This window comes from Mustela nivalis, assembly GCF_964662115.1.
Source record: "Mustela nivalis genome assembly, chromosome: 1".
Taxonomy (NCBI): domain Eukaryota; kingdom Metazoa; phylum Chordata; class Mammalia; order Carnivora; family Mustelidae; genus Mustela; species Mustela nivalis.
Window position 1 is genome coordinate 64563880 of NC_139020.1, and position 13801 is coordinate 64577680.

Genomic DNA, 13801 nt, shown 5'->3' on the forward strand with positions numbered 1-13801 from the left:
GCTGGCAGGCAGCGATGCCTGAAAAGCCACCAGTAGGAGAATGAGTTGCATGGGGACACCTGGATGGCTCAGTCAGTTAAGCTGATGCTTTCGGCTCAGGTCATGATCCCAGGGTCTTGGGATTGAGTCCTGGGGCTCCTTGCTCGGCAGGAAGACTGCTTCTCTCTCTGCCTCTGCTCCTCCCCCTGCTTGTGTGAGTGGGCTCTCTCTCTGACAAATAAATAAATAAAATCTTAAAAAAAAGAAAAAAGAAAAAAGAAAAGAAAATGAGTGGCGTGAAAGGCAAGCTACCAGAGCTGCTGGGAGGGGATGCTGTTGAGAAGGCTTCCTATGTGGCCTGTGAACAAACCCACCATCTGAGTCAACCGAAACCTCCATTCTTGACCCCTGAAAGAGCCCCCTGCAACAGGTCTGATACCAACTTAGTCCCCTTGCTCACTTTCTCCCTGTCTTAACTTTGTAGGTGCCCTAACCTCCTACGGGGCCTGCTTCTGCTCCCTCTATCAGCCTCCCCGCCCTGCACATAGCATCTTCTCAAATTCTGTCTCTTCTCGGTCCATCGTAATTCATCACTACTTCTGTCACCCTCTCAATCCAGGTACTTCCTCTATACTGGGTCACTGCCCATCTCTTTTTAGGAATACTTTTATTGTTTAAATATGTTGTGAGAATTTTGAACAAGGGAGATAACACAGTCAGATCTGCCTTTTAACAACCCATTCTCCCATCTAAACTTGTATCACTTATGAGCAAAATAATCTCGCTCACAGCACGATCAGGACCCCATGATCAGAAATAATATTTGTTTTTTCCAAGACTGAGTTAAAGGGAAGCAGTATGACAACAGGAACATGGTACAAGACTGGGATTCAATTAGGAAAGAAGGTCTACAGGTGTTTCTGCAGCTAAGAGCAAGAAGCCACCCCACAGAGGGCTGCTTTAGTGTATGGACTTCTCTGAGAGAGAAGTCATCTAAATTGGATTTTTGATGATCAAAGAGAAATCCACCAGGCAATCATAGATTGAGAAAAGGCATTCTGGAAAGAGGAAACAATTTAAGGCTCGGAGGAGTATCTGGAGAACTACAATCACTTTGACAGTCTGGAGAATCAGAGGCCTCATAGAATCTCTGTGGGTTATTTCTAATATCTCTGTGGAGTTTTCCCTCTCTAATCAACGTGTTCAATAACACCAACTTGCTGTTAATTTAAATAGAAAGGCAAGACACCAAGGGGAATCAGAACGTTATTAAAGAAAGAAAGAAACACCATGAAAAACCCACTCGGTCCTTCCCTTGACTCTATACTTTTGGCCAAGGGAATGTTCACAGATGTGACAGGAGTGGATTTCTCCACCTGTGCTCTGTGGATGCCAGGAGAAGGAGAGACCCAAGCTAGCTCACTGGAAAATAGCTCTATTTTTCCAGGAGGAGACCGTGAGACCCATGGAGCAGAGCCATCAACCTAGATCAACGGACCCCCAGTTCATCTGGCAGACTTGTAAACTAAATACAGTCCACTGACATGTGGGTCTGAGGCTCCAGCAGCTTGGTAGTAAAACTGAGCATATTCATATAATGGAAGATGGCGTGCACACAGCACTATGGATACACCTCACATACACAACACTGAACAACAGAAGCCAGACACAGGAGAGACCACAGTGCATGTTTCTGATGATGTAAAGTTTAAAAAACAGGAAAATGCCTGGTGTTGGAATCTTGAAGTAAGGGTCATGACTGAAAGAAGCATGAGAATTTCCAGGGTTTTAGAGGATTCCATTTCTTAATTTATACACCTATCATACACATAGGTTCATTTTGCGTAACTTCACCAAGCTGCACGCTGCTGATTTTTGTGAATTTCTGTAGAAACGTTACTTTAACTAAAAAGTCTACACAGCACTTGTAAAAAAGAAAACACGCAAAGCCTTACTGAGGTACGGAGACACAGAAGGGCAGTCATCCAAGTCTGCTTTTTCCACAGAGTTTTCTTTAGTCAGAGTTTCTTCCTTCCCCCAAACCAGGACCTTGTTGAAATTAGCCATGAAGTCCTTTGCTTTAGGAATGTCTTGAATAGCCCCCACAAAGTAGTTACTGGTGGCCCAACCCACCACTGTCAGGCACAGGAGAAAAAGCAACAGTAACCGGACTTTGTAGGAGAGGTGGAAAGTCAGCAGGTAGCCCATGTCTGTTATACTGTGAGCAGTATGTATCTCTCTCGGCTTCACTGCAGGCAGGAAGCTTCAAGCTCTATTTTTCCAAGCCGATGGCAAATTTGGCAACAACCAGGGACAGGACGCCCGCTTTTGCTCAGTAGTTCTGTTCCAGCAGCCTCTGAAAGGCAATCACAAAGACATGTTGTTTCACATGGAAATCCTATCCTCAATGATACACACCAGCACAGACTGAAAACCTATTCCCCAGTGGGTCTTGACTAACAATAATGGGAACACTCCAACGGGGGCTCAGAGGTCAGAAAATCAGAGATTTCAGAGCTAGAGGGTTCCGACCATCTATATACCCCAGGAATCCTCTCCAGGTTACCACCCAGGCTGTCTGTCTCCCAAGAAGAAAGGCGTTTCCAGATGTTACACAGGAGACGAAGGTAAAGAAGAGACCCCAAATGCCTCCTCAGCTCTGAGGGGGGCACAGCCCAAAATATTGCCCCCCCCCATTTTTTCTTTAATGGCCCCTTCCTAGCACAACTTTAAGATAAGGTTGACAGGGATGTCTGGGTGGCTCAGTCAGTTAAGCCTCTACCTTCGATTCGGCCCAGGTCATAATCCCAGGGTATTGGGATCGAGCCCTGAATCGGGCTTACACTCTCAGCAGGGAACCAGATTCTCCCTTTCCCTCCACCATTTCCCTTGACTGTGCTCTCTCTCTCTCTCTGACAAATAAATAAAATCTTAAAAAAAAGAAAAAGGAAGAAAAGGTTAATAACATGTAAAATCTTTTATTTTGACCCAAAGAGAAAATAAGGAAAAAGACAAAAGCTCTTCTCTGTGACAGCTAGAAAATCTTGTTCCTCAACAACAGGCAATAAAAACCAAAGCTGCTTCAGCTATAAATGTTATATTCACAACGAGGCACTGGCACAGGGCACATCCCAACAGGTTGCGGGTGAGGGCAAGAAACATAAGAGGATGTTGACACAGGGGCTCAGTAATCCGTATGACTAACAGGCAGACTACAGTGCAGCGTTTATGATAAGGGGTTTGAATTTAGACAGAAACGACAGCTCCACCACATATCAGCCATGACACCTCAAGCCTGTCACTTAACTGAGCCTTAGTCTCCTCACCTGTAAAATGGGGATAAAAACAGTACCTCCCCGGAGAGGTTATGGTGAGACTGAAATACCTCATGTATAAACATGCAGTGTCAGCCCCCCTCTGATGCATAGTGAGCACCAACTAAGTGGTCACAACATCACTGCTGTTGTTGGCATATTACGTCCATTAAGTGATTCGAGACCAAGGCTGGCCAACAGGTGGACACACCAGGTGGCTACCACAAGCATCATGCTATTATACTATTCTGTCAGCTGACGAACTGCCATTCTGATTTCATACTGTGCAAGCGTGTGGTGAGATCGTATGAATTCACCTCTGCGAGGCAGCTATGTACTTAATTATTGACATAAGTCCAGTTTCAGAGGCCACAAAGGAGAGGGCCCACCCTGGGCCACAGTGAAGGCACAAAGTTGATGAAGGATACTTGGCAAGCACCCCCCCCCGGTGGGGACAGCCAGCAATTCCCCCCACATCCTCCCTTCATTGCCAAAATCACCTCTCTTCTCAAATTCTAAGTGTGTTATCACAAGGGTGCAGAAAATGCTAAAGAAAGCCAGGGCAGTGACCGTCTTCATAGCCAAACATATCCTTAGTTAAACGGATAGAAGGGAGACCAAAATATTTTCTGTGCCAAGCAATGACATGAAAACAGTATGATTAAATCTTAAATAATAAAAAGGAAAACAGAAATAAACGCTGTATATGACTACCACTAAAATTACAGAAATAAAATATATAGAAATATAGCCCAAAGCTAACAATAATTGCATTAGGAGTATGGGATTAGCCAACAGTATTTTTCTTTTATTTTTGGAATTTTTGTACGGTGTACTTCAGTCTTTTCATAATTAAAACAGTTTTTATTTTTTTTTAAGATTTTATTTATTTATTTGACAGAGAGAGATCACAAGTAGGCAGAGAGAGAGGAGGAAGCAGGCTCCCTGCTGAGCAGAGAGCCCGATGCGGGACTCGATCCCCGATCCCAGGACCCTGAGATCATGACCTGAGCCGAAGGCAGTGGCTTACCCCACTGAGCCACCCAGGCGCCCTAAAACAGTTTTTAAACTGGTTTTTTGTTGAGTTTTGTTTTAAGATTTTATTTATTTGAGAGGGAGAGAATGAGAGAGAGAGAGAACACAACAGAGCAGAAGCCAGGGTGGCGGTAGCAGAGGACAAAGCAAACCCCCCCATTGAACAGGGAGACCAACGTGGGGCTGGATCCCAGGACCCCGTGATCATGACCTGAGGCCAAGGCAGACACTTCATCCACTGAGCCACCCAGGTGCCAGTGTTCGCTTTTTCAAATTAGACATAAGGATGTGGTAATTCACTGTGAAAAACAAAAACAAAACAAGCTTTGCACCTCTCAAGATAGTCCCCTACTTACTGAATGGTTGTATTCCAAAAATTTAGCTCTAGGTTAGTTCAAAGGATACCTAGAAAGCATATCTCACCAGATTCAATGTTATAAAGGGAGGTCAGGTACCTGGGTCAAGCCACATAAGAGAAGATTTGACTCAGGAAGCAATTAAACAGTATGGCCAGTGTTTAGGGTCTTGCGAAAGTATCACAAGAAATTGATGCTGAAGGCAGTAATAACGGCTAGTAAGAAGGGTGATTTATTGGTGCATTTACTCTGTGGCATGCACTGCGGTTAAATCGCTTGTATTAATTTACCTAATTCTCATTCTCAACCTTGCGAGGTAAGAATCATTAATCTCTTCATTTTACAGAGGAGAAAAACGAAGGTTTAGAGAGATTAAGGAACTTACCCTCCACCATACAACTAGTAAGTGGTGGAGCTGGGGTCTGAGTCTGCGAGGCCGGGCCCAAAGCTTTCTACGATTACCTTCACATGGGCATTCCAATCTCTCTCCTCACCTAGGTCCTGGCTGCACCCAACACTAACCCTTGAAATATGCAGAGTTCCCTCTGGCTTCCTTCCGTCTCTCCTGTAACCCCCTGTCCCTTTCCTTGGCACCATGTTCATGAGCATCCTGCATCTGTTCTCTTCCCTCCAGGAAGTCTGCAGGTTCCTGGGGCCAATCAGACAACCTCTTGGGCACTTAACTGCAGGGGGCTTAACTGCTGGAATCAGCAATAGTGTTTTTCTTCTTTATTTAAATTCCAGTTAGTTAACACACAGTGTAATATTAGTTTCAGGTATACAATACAGTGATTCAACACTTCCATCTCATTCTTGGAAAATTTAGACTGAGAACATTGTTTTTCTAAGAGCTGCTTAGAGAGGAACAGTCCCCTGGCTGAAGAGACTTCCGACCACAGAGGTTATACAGTGTTAAAAGTAGAAAGGACCAGAAGTCTAGCACCCTGTTCTGTTATAGTAGGAGGAAGAATGGCTTAGAGAGATTTAACCTCCACCCAACCAGGAGCAAGCTGGGAAAAATTGTAGACAAATATTGCTAAACTGCAGCCCATGGAATTTGGCCAAAGAAAAGAAATGTATTATAAAAGCAAGGGGTCATTCTTAAGGATTACTTATTAGAGCTTCACTGGTAACGTGGCTTCTTGAGTGGATCTAGTTAAAAATAATCACTTCCCCCTTTTTCTAAGTCTTAGTGCCATTCTCAAAACCGACTGTCCAGGGAGCCAGCATGAAGGAAGCTGACGTGTGAGGTCTCCTTGGTTCCTGGGAGTAAAAATGTGAGGTGTGAACGGTCTGTGACATCCATCCAACAGTCTTTCAAGAGAGAGCTCCCACTCAGCCTGCTTATGGGCCAAGTGACTGAAGGCAATCCCTCTCACCATGTTTATCAAGCTGTCAAACATAAATACACACACCACACACACACACACACACACACACACATCTTAAAACATTGCCATAAGAGGGGCACCCGGGTGGCTCAGTCAGCTAAGCATCTGCCTTCCGCTCAAGTCATGATCCCCCGGTCCTGGGATCGAGCCCCACATCAGGCTCACTCAGTGGGGAACCTGCTTCTCCCTCCCTCTGCCTGCCACTCCCCCTGCTTCTGTTCTCTCTGTCGAATAAATAAATAAAATCTTTAAAAAAAATGTTGCCGTTAAAAATTTAATGAGAGAATACACCCAAACACACCTGGTACATTCCCAGGAACATAGTAATCATTCAGCTGTTTACCAATGTGATTCATGTGCAAACTTTACCAGACTGCTAACCATGATAATGTTACATTAACATTAACATGGAATTACATGTTGACACACAGCTAATTTTTATTTTCCATTTCTCTGTTATTTCCTATTTCTCTTTTAATGGGTTTCTATTACCTTTACAATTGAAAAAATAATGATTTTCAAAAGAAAGTTCTTTTGGGGGCACCTGGGTGGCTCAGTGGGCTAGGCATCTGCCTTCGGCTCCGGTCATGATCCCAGGGTCCTGGGATCCAGCCCCACATCAGGCTCCCTGCTCAGTGGGAAGCCTGTTTCTCCCTCTCCCACTCCCCCTGCTGTGTTCCCTCTGTCACTGTGTCTCTCTCTATCAAATAAATAACTAAAATATTTAAAAAAAAGAAAAAGAAAGAAAGTTCTTTTGAAGGCTGGTAACTCTTGGCTAATGTTTGGGAAAATGTCACTAGATGAGACTTATTTATAGTAACATATAAGTAATTGAGAGACCCTGAACCTCCCCTTGGAAAGAGTTTTCTTTTTCCGTGAAAAAGGTGATAGGAAAATGCTGACTGTAGACAGTAAATTCAGGTAATGTGAAAGAAGTTATTTTAGGGCAAGAAGTATTTCCTAGAAGTCAGCCCTATAGTTCAAAATGATGTTTTCACATGTTTTCTTTTTCCTACTCCTAATGCAACCAGTCTTTTCTGAGCATCTGCTATTAACAGGCATAGTACTAGGCACCGAGGGGATAAAAAAGGGAGTTAAGGTAGCGTCCTTACACACAGAGTTTATTTCAATCCTTTCTTAGACTTTGAGGACTGTTTGTTTTAAAATATGCCAGGCCCATCCCCTGAAAATGGAGGAATAGATGAAATTAGATTGGCAAAATACTGAGATGTATTGAAACTAGGTAATAGGTACCTAAGGGTTCATTTTCCTTTTCTCTCTACTTTCGTGTATGCTTGAAATTTCCCCTAATAATGAAACAAATATATCTAGCAAAGAAGATAAGCAATTAACAAAAGATAAATCAGCATGAGCAATAAATATCATTTTTGGAGAATCTCCACACATACACATTTTTGTATCATGCGGGCGGGAGGGAGGATACCAGGTGTCACTTCATAAATATTTACTACTACACATTTATGCACCAGGAAGAAAGGGTGTGGTCTTCATTTAGCAGCTAAGAGTGCCAACTGAGCCTTCCAAACCCATGTGGTTTCCAAATCCATCTGCAAGCACAAGGCATCTCAGAGTGGGCATGATGCAGCCCCAGGCAAGTGATCCTACTGCTTTGGGCCTCTGGAGCATCAACGGGGAAAGGCTGATATTTTGCTATTCCTCTTACTCCTGTGGAGTTCCTGAGAGCTGTGTTTGCACACACATTGTCCTACCTTCTTTGGGCCTGTGGTATTCATTTCTTCTACCTGGCTTCTGAGTGATCACTGCCCAGACTCCAATGGTTCCCTGGGTGGGGGTAAGGGGAGGAATGTAAGGATAAAGCCACTTAAAAGTACAAATCATTTACACTCAAAGACTAAGCTCTGAATGATCAAAACTGGAAGCATTTGAGCAAGAAAATAATGATGGCATTGTATTTTAACCCACGAAAAAAAATGAATATCCTTGAGTCCATACTGATACAAATGATCAAATAAATAAAAAGGAGGAAAAGGGCAGTTCTTCCAGGAACCTCTCAACTAATAAGGAAGCAGGAAATGGAAAAATAATCACCACTAGGCAAACACTACTGTAAGAACTGTTGCAGACAAGATCCGTCAATGGGTATTAACATGAGTAGTTGAAAATCTGAGGATAAACAGGATAAACAGAATTTGTATAGTCTCAAAGTATGTCGCCCAAGATAATTACTAGTCTCCCAGGGAAAGACAGAAACACAGATTTCACCCTCACTATCACCAATGATATGACCTATCAACCTCACAAATCAATGATCTTTTAAATTCCCCAAAATAACTAATCAGCACCCTTCAAAATGGTCAAAGTAATGAAAGACAAGGAAAAACTGAGGAACTGTCTCAGATGGAAGAGACTAAGGAGAAATAACTAAATGCAATGTAGGATTCTGGAGAGAATATCAGTAAAACAACAAAAAAACTATTAGCAGGTAAGTTAATGAAATTCAAACAATATCTGGAGTTCAGTTAATAGTATTGATAATTGAACCATGGTTACGTAATGGTCTAATATTAAGGGAAGTTGAGGGTTTCTCTGTACCATGTTTGAAACTTTTCTCTAAGTCTAAACTTAATTAAAAGTCAAAATTTTAAAAGTCAGACTGACTATAACCCAAGTCAACATAGGACAGTAAAATTAACTTCATTCTCAAAGAGAATCACTGTTTTTTTGTATTCCTAGACCTCAAACTGACCTGACACATAGCAGTGCTGAATTTGGTAAATAACTACTGACTATCTAGAATATACTAGTTGAAATACAAAAGGTCTCACCATCACTCCAGTGATGAGACTGGGTGGGGGGTGGGATGTCAGAAAAAATAAACATTAAGAAAGAAGAAAAAACTGGGGAGCCTGGATGGCTCAGTCAGTTAGGTGGCTGCCTTCGGCTCAGGTTATGATCCCAGGGTCCTGAAATCCAGTCCCACATGTTGGGCTCCTTGCTCAGCAAGAAGCCTGCTTCTCCCTCTCCCTCTGTGTGACTCTCCCCTGCTTGTGTGCTCTCTCTTTCTGTTAAATAAATAAATAAAATCTTTTTAAAAATTTTTAAAGGGAAAAAATTAAATGGGTCTAAAATTCCATTATGGGAACATTTAAAAACTGAAAAAAGCTCACCCCCACGCTAGCTCCCTTGTATTTACTAATACCATCGCTTTTCTAAAGGTAAAGAGCTTTCTCTCTAATAAATGGTACTTTCTCTTGGTCATGTCCACCATTTTCTGCTGAATATTCAAAAGCAGTGCTTCTCCCTCCTAATTCTGAAAGGAATCAGTGGGCACACTGGACCAGAGCCCCCAACTGCAGGCAAGAGCTGCCTGATGACCCCACATTACCCATTTTAGAGCAGCAAGAGTTGCCCCCAAATGGTCAAGAAACACGAAGTAAATGTAAATTTGTAGCAAAAGACTAAAGTTGTCTTATATAGCATATGTTACACAGCATAACAGAATCCAAAAGAATTTCTGATGGGGAAGTTTAATGGAGATTCAAGGTATACTTGGGAGTCAAGTTCAGGTACCGCAGAGAGCCTGGGGGGGAGGGGTGGGTCAGAGTTCCCTTTCTGCAGTCATTAGGGGCACACCAATGAGAAGGCTTGACAAGGCCTAAGGAAATGGGAAAAACAAGGCTCTGAAGTCACAAAGAGCTGAGTTCAAATTTTGTTACCAGATGCATGAATGGCTTGGGCAAGTGAACAAAATTTCTGAGTCCGCTTTGCCATTTATTTAATTTTTTTAAAAGATTTTATTTATTTACTTGACAGAGAAAGAGCACAAGCAGGGAGAGCAGAAGGCAGAGGAAGAAGGAGAAGCAGGCTCCCCGCTGAGCAAGGGGACCCATGACCCATCACCCATGACAAAGGCAGCCTCTTAATCGACTGAGCCACCCAGGAGCCCCTGGCATTTATTTAAAAAGCATGTTTAACATGTGGTTCCAAGTATGCCCCCAGCAAATACAGTGGGAAATCTGTTAAAATGGCAGGCTCCTGGGCCCTACTCCAGAGCTAATGGGTCAGAACACCTAGGCGTGGGACTCAGAAAAATGAATTTTTAACAAGCTCCCCAGGTGATTCTTCTACCCATTAAAATTTGAGAACCACTGAAATGAGAGAACGGGCCTAGAATGTAAGAGATCCTTCAGAAATGTTCATTTTCCTTCTAGTGAAGACAAGCAGTAAGAAGATCTGTGAGGGGCGCCTGGCTGGCTCAGCCAGTAGAGAATGTGACTCTTAATCTCAGGGTTGTGAGTTCAAGCCCCACACCGCTGTACAGATTACTTAAAAATGAGACTGTTAAAATGCATTTGAATAGCTTTTGATTCCATCATTTAGTAACTTATTCTAAGAAAACAATCAGAAAGGCAGACCACAATATTCAAACCAACATTATAAAAATAACCCAAAATTGAAAAGAATCAGAATGTTAACAATATGGAGCTGATTTAATTAAGTACAGTACCTCCATATACTGGAACATATGCTTTTATTTAAAAAGAGTTTAAAAAACTTAACCACATGGAGGACACCTGGGTGGCTCAGCTGATTGGGCCTCTGTCTTCTGCTCAGGGCATGATCTCAGGGTCCTGGTATTGAGCCCCTAATAGGGCTCCCTGCTCAGCGGTGAGTCTGCTTCTCTCTCTCCCTGGCCGCACACCATTTGTGCACACACTCTTTCCCTCTCTCACTCTTTCTCTCAAATAAATAAATAAAATCTTTAAAAACAAAAACAGGGCGCCTGGGTAGCTCAGTGGGTTAAGCCACTGCCTTCGGCTCGGGTCATGATCTCAGGGTCCTGGGATCGAGTCCCGCGTCCGGCTCTCTGCTCGGCAGGGAGCCTGCTTCCCTTCCTCTCTCTCTCTCTGCCTGCCTCTCTGCCTACTTGTGATCTCTCTCTGTCAAATAAAAAAATAAAGAAAGAAATAAAGAAATAATAAAATAAATTAAAAAATAAAAACAAAAACAAACAAACAAACTTAACTACATGGGAAAGTGCTCATGATAGCAAAGTGAAAAAAAAAAAAAAACCCAACCCAGAATATAAAAACATACATATATAGTTCCAATTATTCTATGTATGGCGTATATGTCTTTTATATATAAAATGCCAAAAGGCGTGACTGGTGGCTGTTTGTCAATGATAAGATTAGGGAAATTGTGTTTTTTCCCCTGTCTGTTGGTTTTTTCTGATAAAATGACTATATAGAGTCCCTTCAAAATACATTAAAATTTAGAGATAACACAATAGACAGGATTATAACTTTCAGTTATGTAAGTCTGGCAGCAATTCATTCATATAACTTTTAAGAAGATCTGTTCTAAAGATCTGTTCTAAAGAGGCCCCAACATGCCCAAATCTAAACACACACGCACACACACACACAAACACAAAGCCAAAAAAAAAACAAACAAACCTCAGAGGCTGTCAATAATTTTCAATGCCAGAGAATACTGCAGTCTCAGTTTGAAATTCCTTTTCCTAGGTTCTACTGCCAGACCCTTTATTTCAAGGGTTTGAGGTGATGTTAGGGAATCTCATTTTCAACAGGAACCTAGGTATGTTTGAGAAACCACTGTCCCTTGATGGCTTAAAAAAGAGAACAAAACCACCACTGACTTGCTTTTGATGTTCCCACTCTGAATAAAAGATCTTCGAAGAGATGGTTAGCTCTCAAATTATTTGTATGCATCTCTGGAAAAAGCACCCATTATTATCAGCTCAGTTTAAAGTAGATGCTAAATACTTACTCTATCAAGGGGTATATAAACTACAGTAACAGAGCTTGTTTTACCCCCCCCCCCAAGATTACAAGGTCAAACAATTCAGTACTTCTCTCTAACAGATGTTTCTAATCTGATCAAGGCACACAGACAGGAACCTGAAAATTTTTGCAATTTTGTGGGGTTTAAAGGATAATCTTGCTCTAGAAGATAAAATTCCAAAAAAGATAAACTATGGTCCAATGGAGCATTATCTGCTCCCCTAGAGACACATTCCAGCACTCCTACCCAGCCCTCCCGCCTAGGATAGCACTCCACCCCTCTTTTTAAGCCCTATATCTCAGCCTGGGCCCTAAATAATATACATTCCTATCCAAGATTCCTGGACTTTCTTGCATCTCCAACATGTTATCTTCCTGTCTTAAAAAACTTAGAAATTACAAAATTAAAACCCACATACTCCCTCCCCTCTCGTCAATCCTCAAATTACTATTTTCTGGCTCCTCCTTTTCATCACCAAAGGGCTGCAGAACCCTCCCAGGGCCCCGAGCGCCTCCAGGTCCTCAACCCTCCCCCACTCTAGATCATTTTGCAACCCAACGCACACCCACTTTGTTGATAATTGTTCTCCTAAAGCTAGCAATCCAAAGGTCTTTTCTCAGTCCCAGTCTTCCTGGACTTTTCCATTCTTTTCAAACTAGAGTTCGCCCTTATCTAACGGAAGTCCGATCTACTGACACCGACCGAAAGACGGGGGATGGACTGAGAGCCCGACTCCGGGCAGGTGTCCCTGAAGTACTTTAAAATCCAGGTGACTCTGACAACTCGCGGGCCACAGCAGGCCTCAGGCTGGGATCACCTGATCGGTTTCCTAGGAGAAACCCTGGGGAAAAGGACTCCGAGGAGGAAGGGGCTTTTCCACGTAGATGCGCCCGCGGCAAAAGGTGCTGGAGGCCGACCCCAGATTCGTGAGGCGACCCCTGAATCTCTCCCCACTTGGCAGCAGCTCGCCTGACTAGCCCCCCACCCCAGCCGACAGCACAGGGAGCGCGCGGGGCACCTGAGCCTCCGCAGGCCCCCAGTCCGGCCCCACCGCTGGGGCAGAGGCCAGACGGCCCCCACCGCGCCGGGCCGCGCCGGCTCCCCACGCACCCAGCCCCAGCGCGGGACCCAGCCCCGTGCGCCCCACGGCGATGCCCACGCCGCGCCCGCCACGGCACCCCGCTCCCCACCCCACCCCACCCCACCCCACAAACACAAACACAAACACACACATTCCGCCCCGGACTGCGCGTCCCAGGCGGCCGCGGAGCCCAGGCCCCGCGTACTCACCGCAGACGCGGCCGCCGAGAGCGCCTCCCGGATAAAGGGGAGGAGGCGAGAGGGGCCATGGGGGCCGCCCCACCGCCCAGGAGGAGGTTCCCGAGTACGGGCTCCGCCCCCTGCCCGCCCCGAGAGTCGCGTCGGCCGGGTCCTGGGGGCGGATCTACCGGTGTCTCTGCAAGCGTGGCGCTCCGCCCCCAGCCAGACGGACCCCACCCGGGCGATGGAAGAACTGGGAGGGAGAAAGAGGGGTGGACATGTTATCTTTTGAGTGCTCTTAAAGCCTTGTTGCTAATAATACTGAGCTAGGTGCTCGGTGCTTCCCACATTCATCCCGGTAAATGCTCATAGAGTATCGGTTAGTTCAAAGAGATGGTTAGTTCTGGTTTTACAGATGAGGAGGAAACTGAGGCTTCAGAGATTATTAGTAAACTTACCTTACATCACTCTGAGAGCTTTCAGTTTTCTCAACTACATAATGCACCAATTTACGTGTCTTTCCCATTTCGCAGGACGATTAAGAATATTAACTGAATAAATTGTGAGGAATCCTAACTTCTTCCAAGATACCATAACATAAAGTCAAGACAGAACCATATTTATAACTAAAGATTTAAATGAAAAATCATGGTTTTTTTTCTGCTTAGGCAGGCAA

General features: G+C 44.0%; 1 protein-coding gene across 4 annotated transcripts in view; it reads right to left on the bottom strand.

Moving 5' to 3' along the window:
• B4GALT4 (beta-1,4-galactosyltransferase 4) overlaps positions 1-13290 on the bottom strand; it is a 29348-nt gene extending 16058 nt beyond the window's left edge. Inside the window, exons 1-3 of one of the 4 annotated variants that reach the window (XM_082711511.1) lie at positions 13098-13140; positions 11517-11689; positions 1935-2335 (exon numbers count right to left, since the gene is read on the bottom strand). In XM_082711511.1, coding sequence (XP_082567637.1) covers positions 1935-2187 — 253 coding nt within the window. In that variant the 5' untranslated portion in view covers positions 2188-2335; positions 11517-11689; positions 13098-13140. Of the gene's footprint in view, positions 1-1934; positions 2336-7805; positions 7881-11516; positions 11690-13097 lie in introns of those variants that run through there. The other 3 variants (XM_082711509.1, XM_082711510.1, XM_082711512.1) reach the window with 3 other exon arrangements.
• Between the last annotated feature and the right edge of the window lie 511 nt (positions 13291-13801).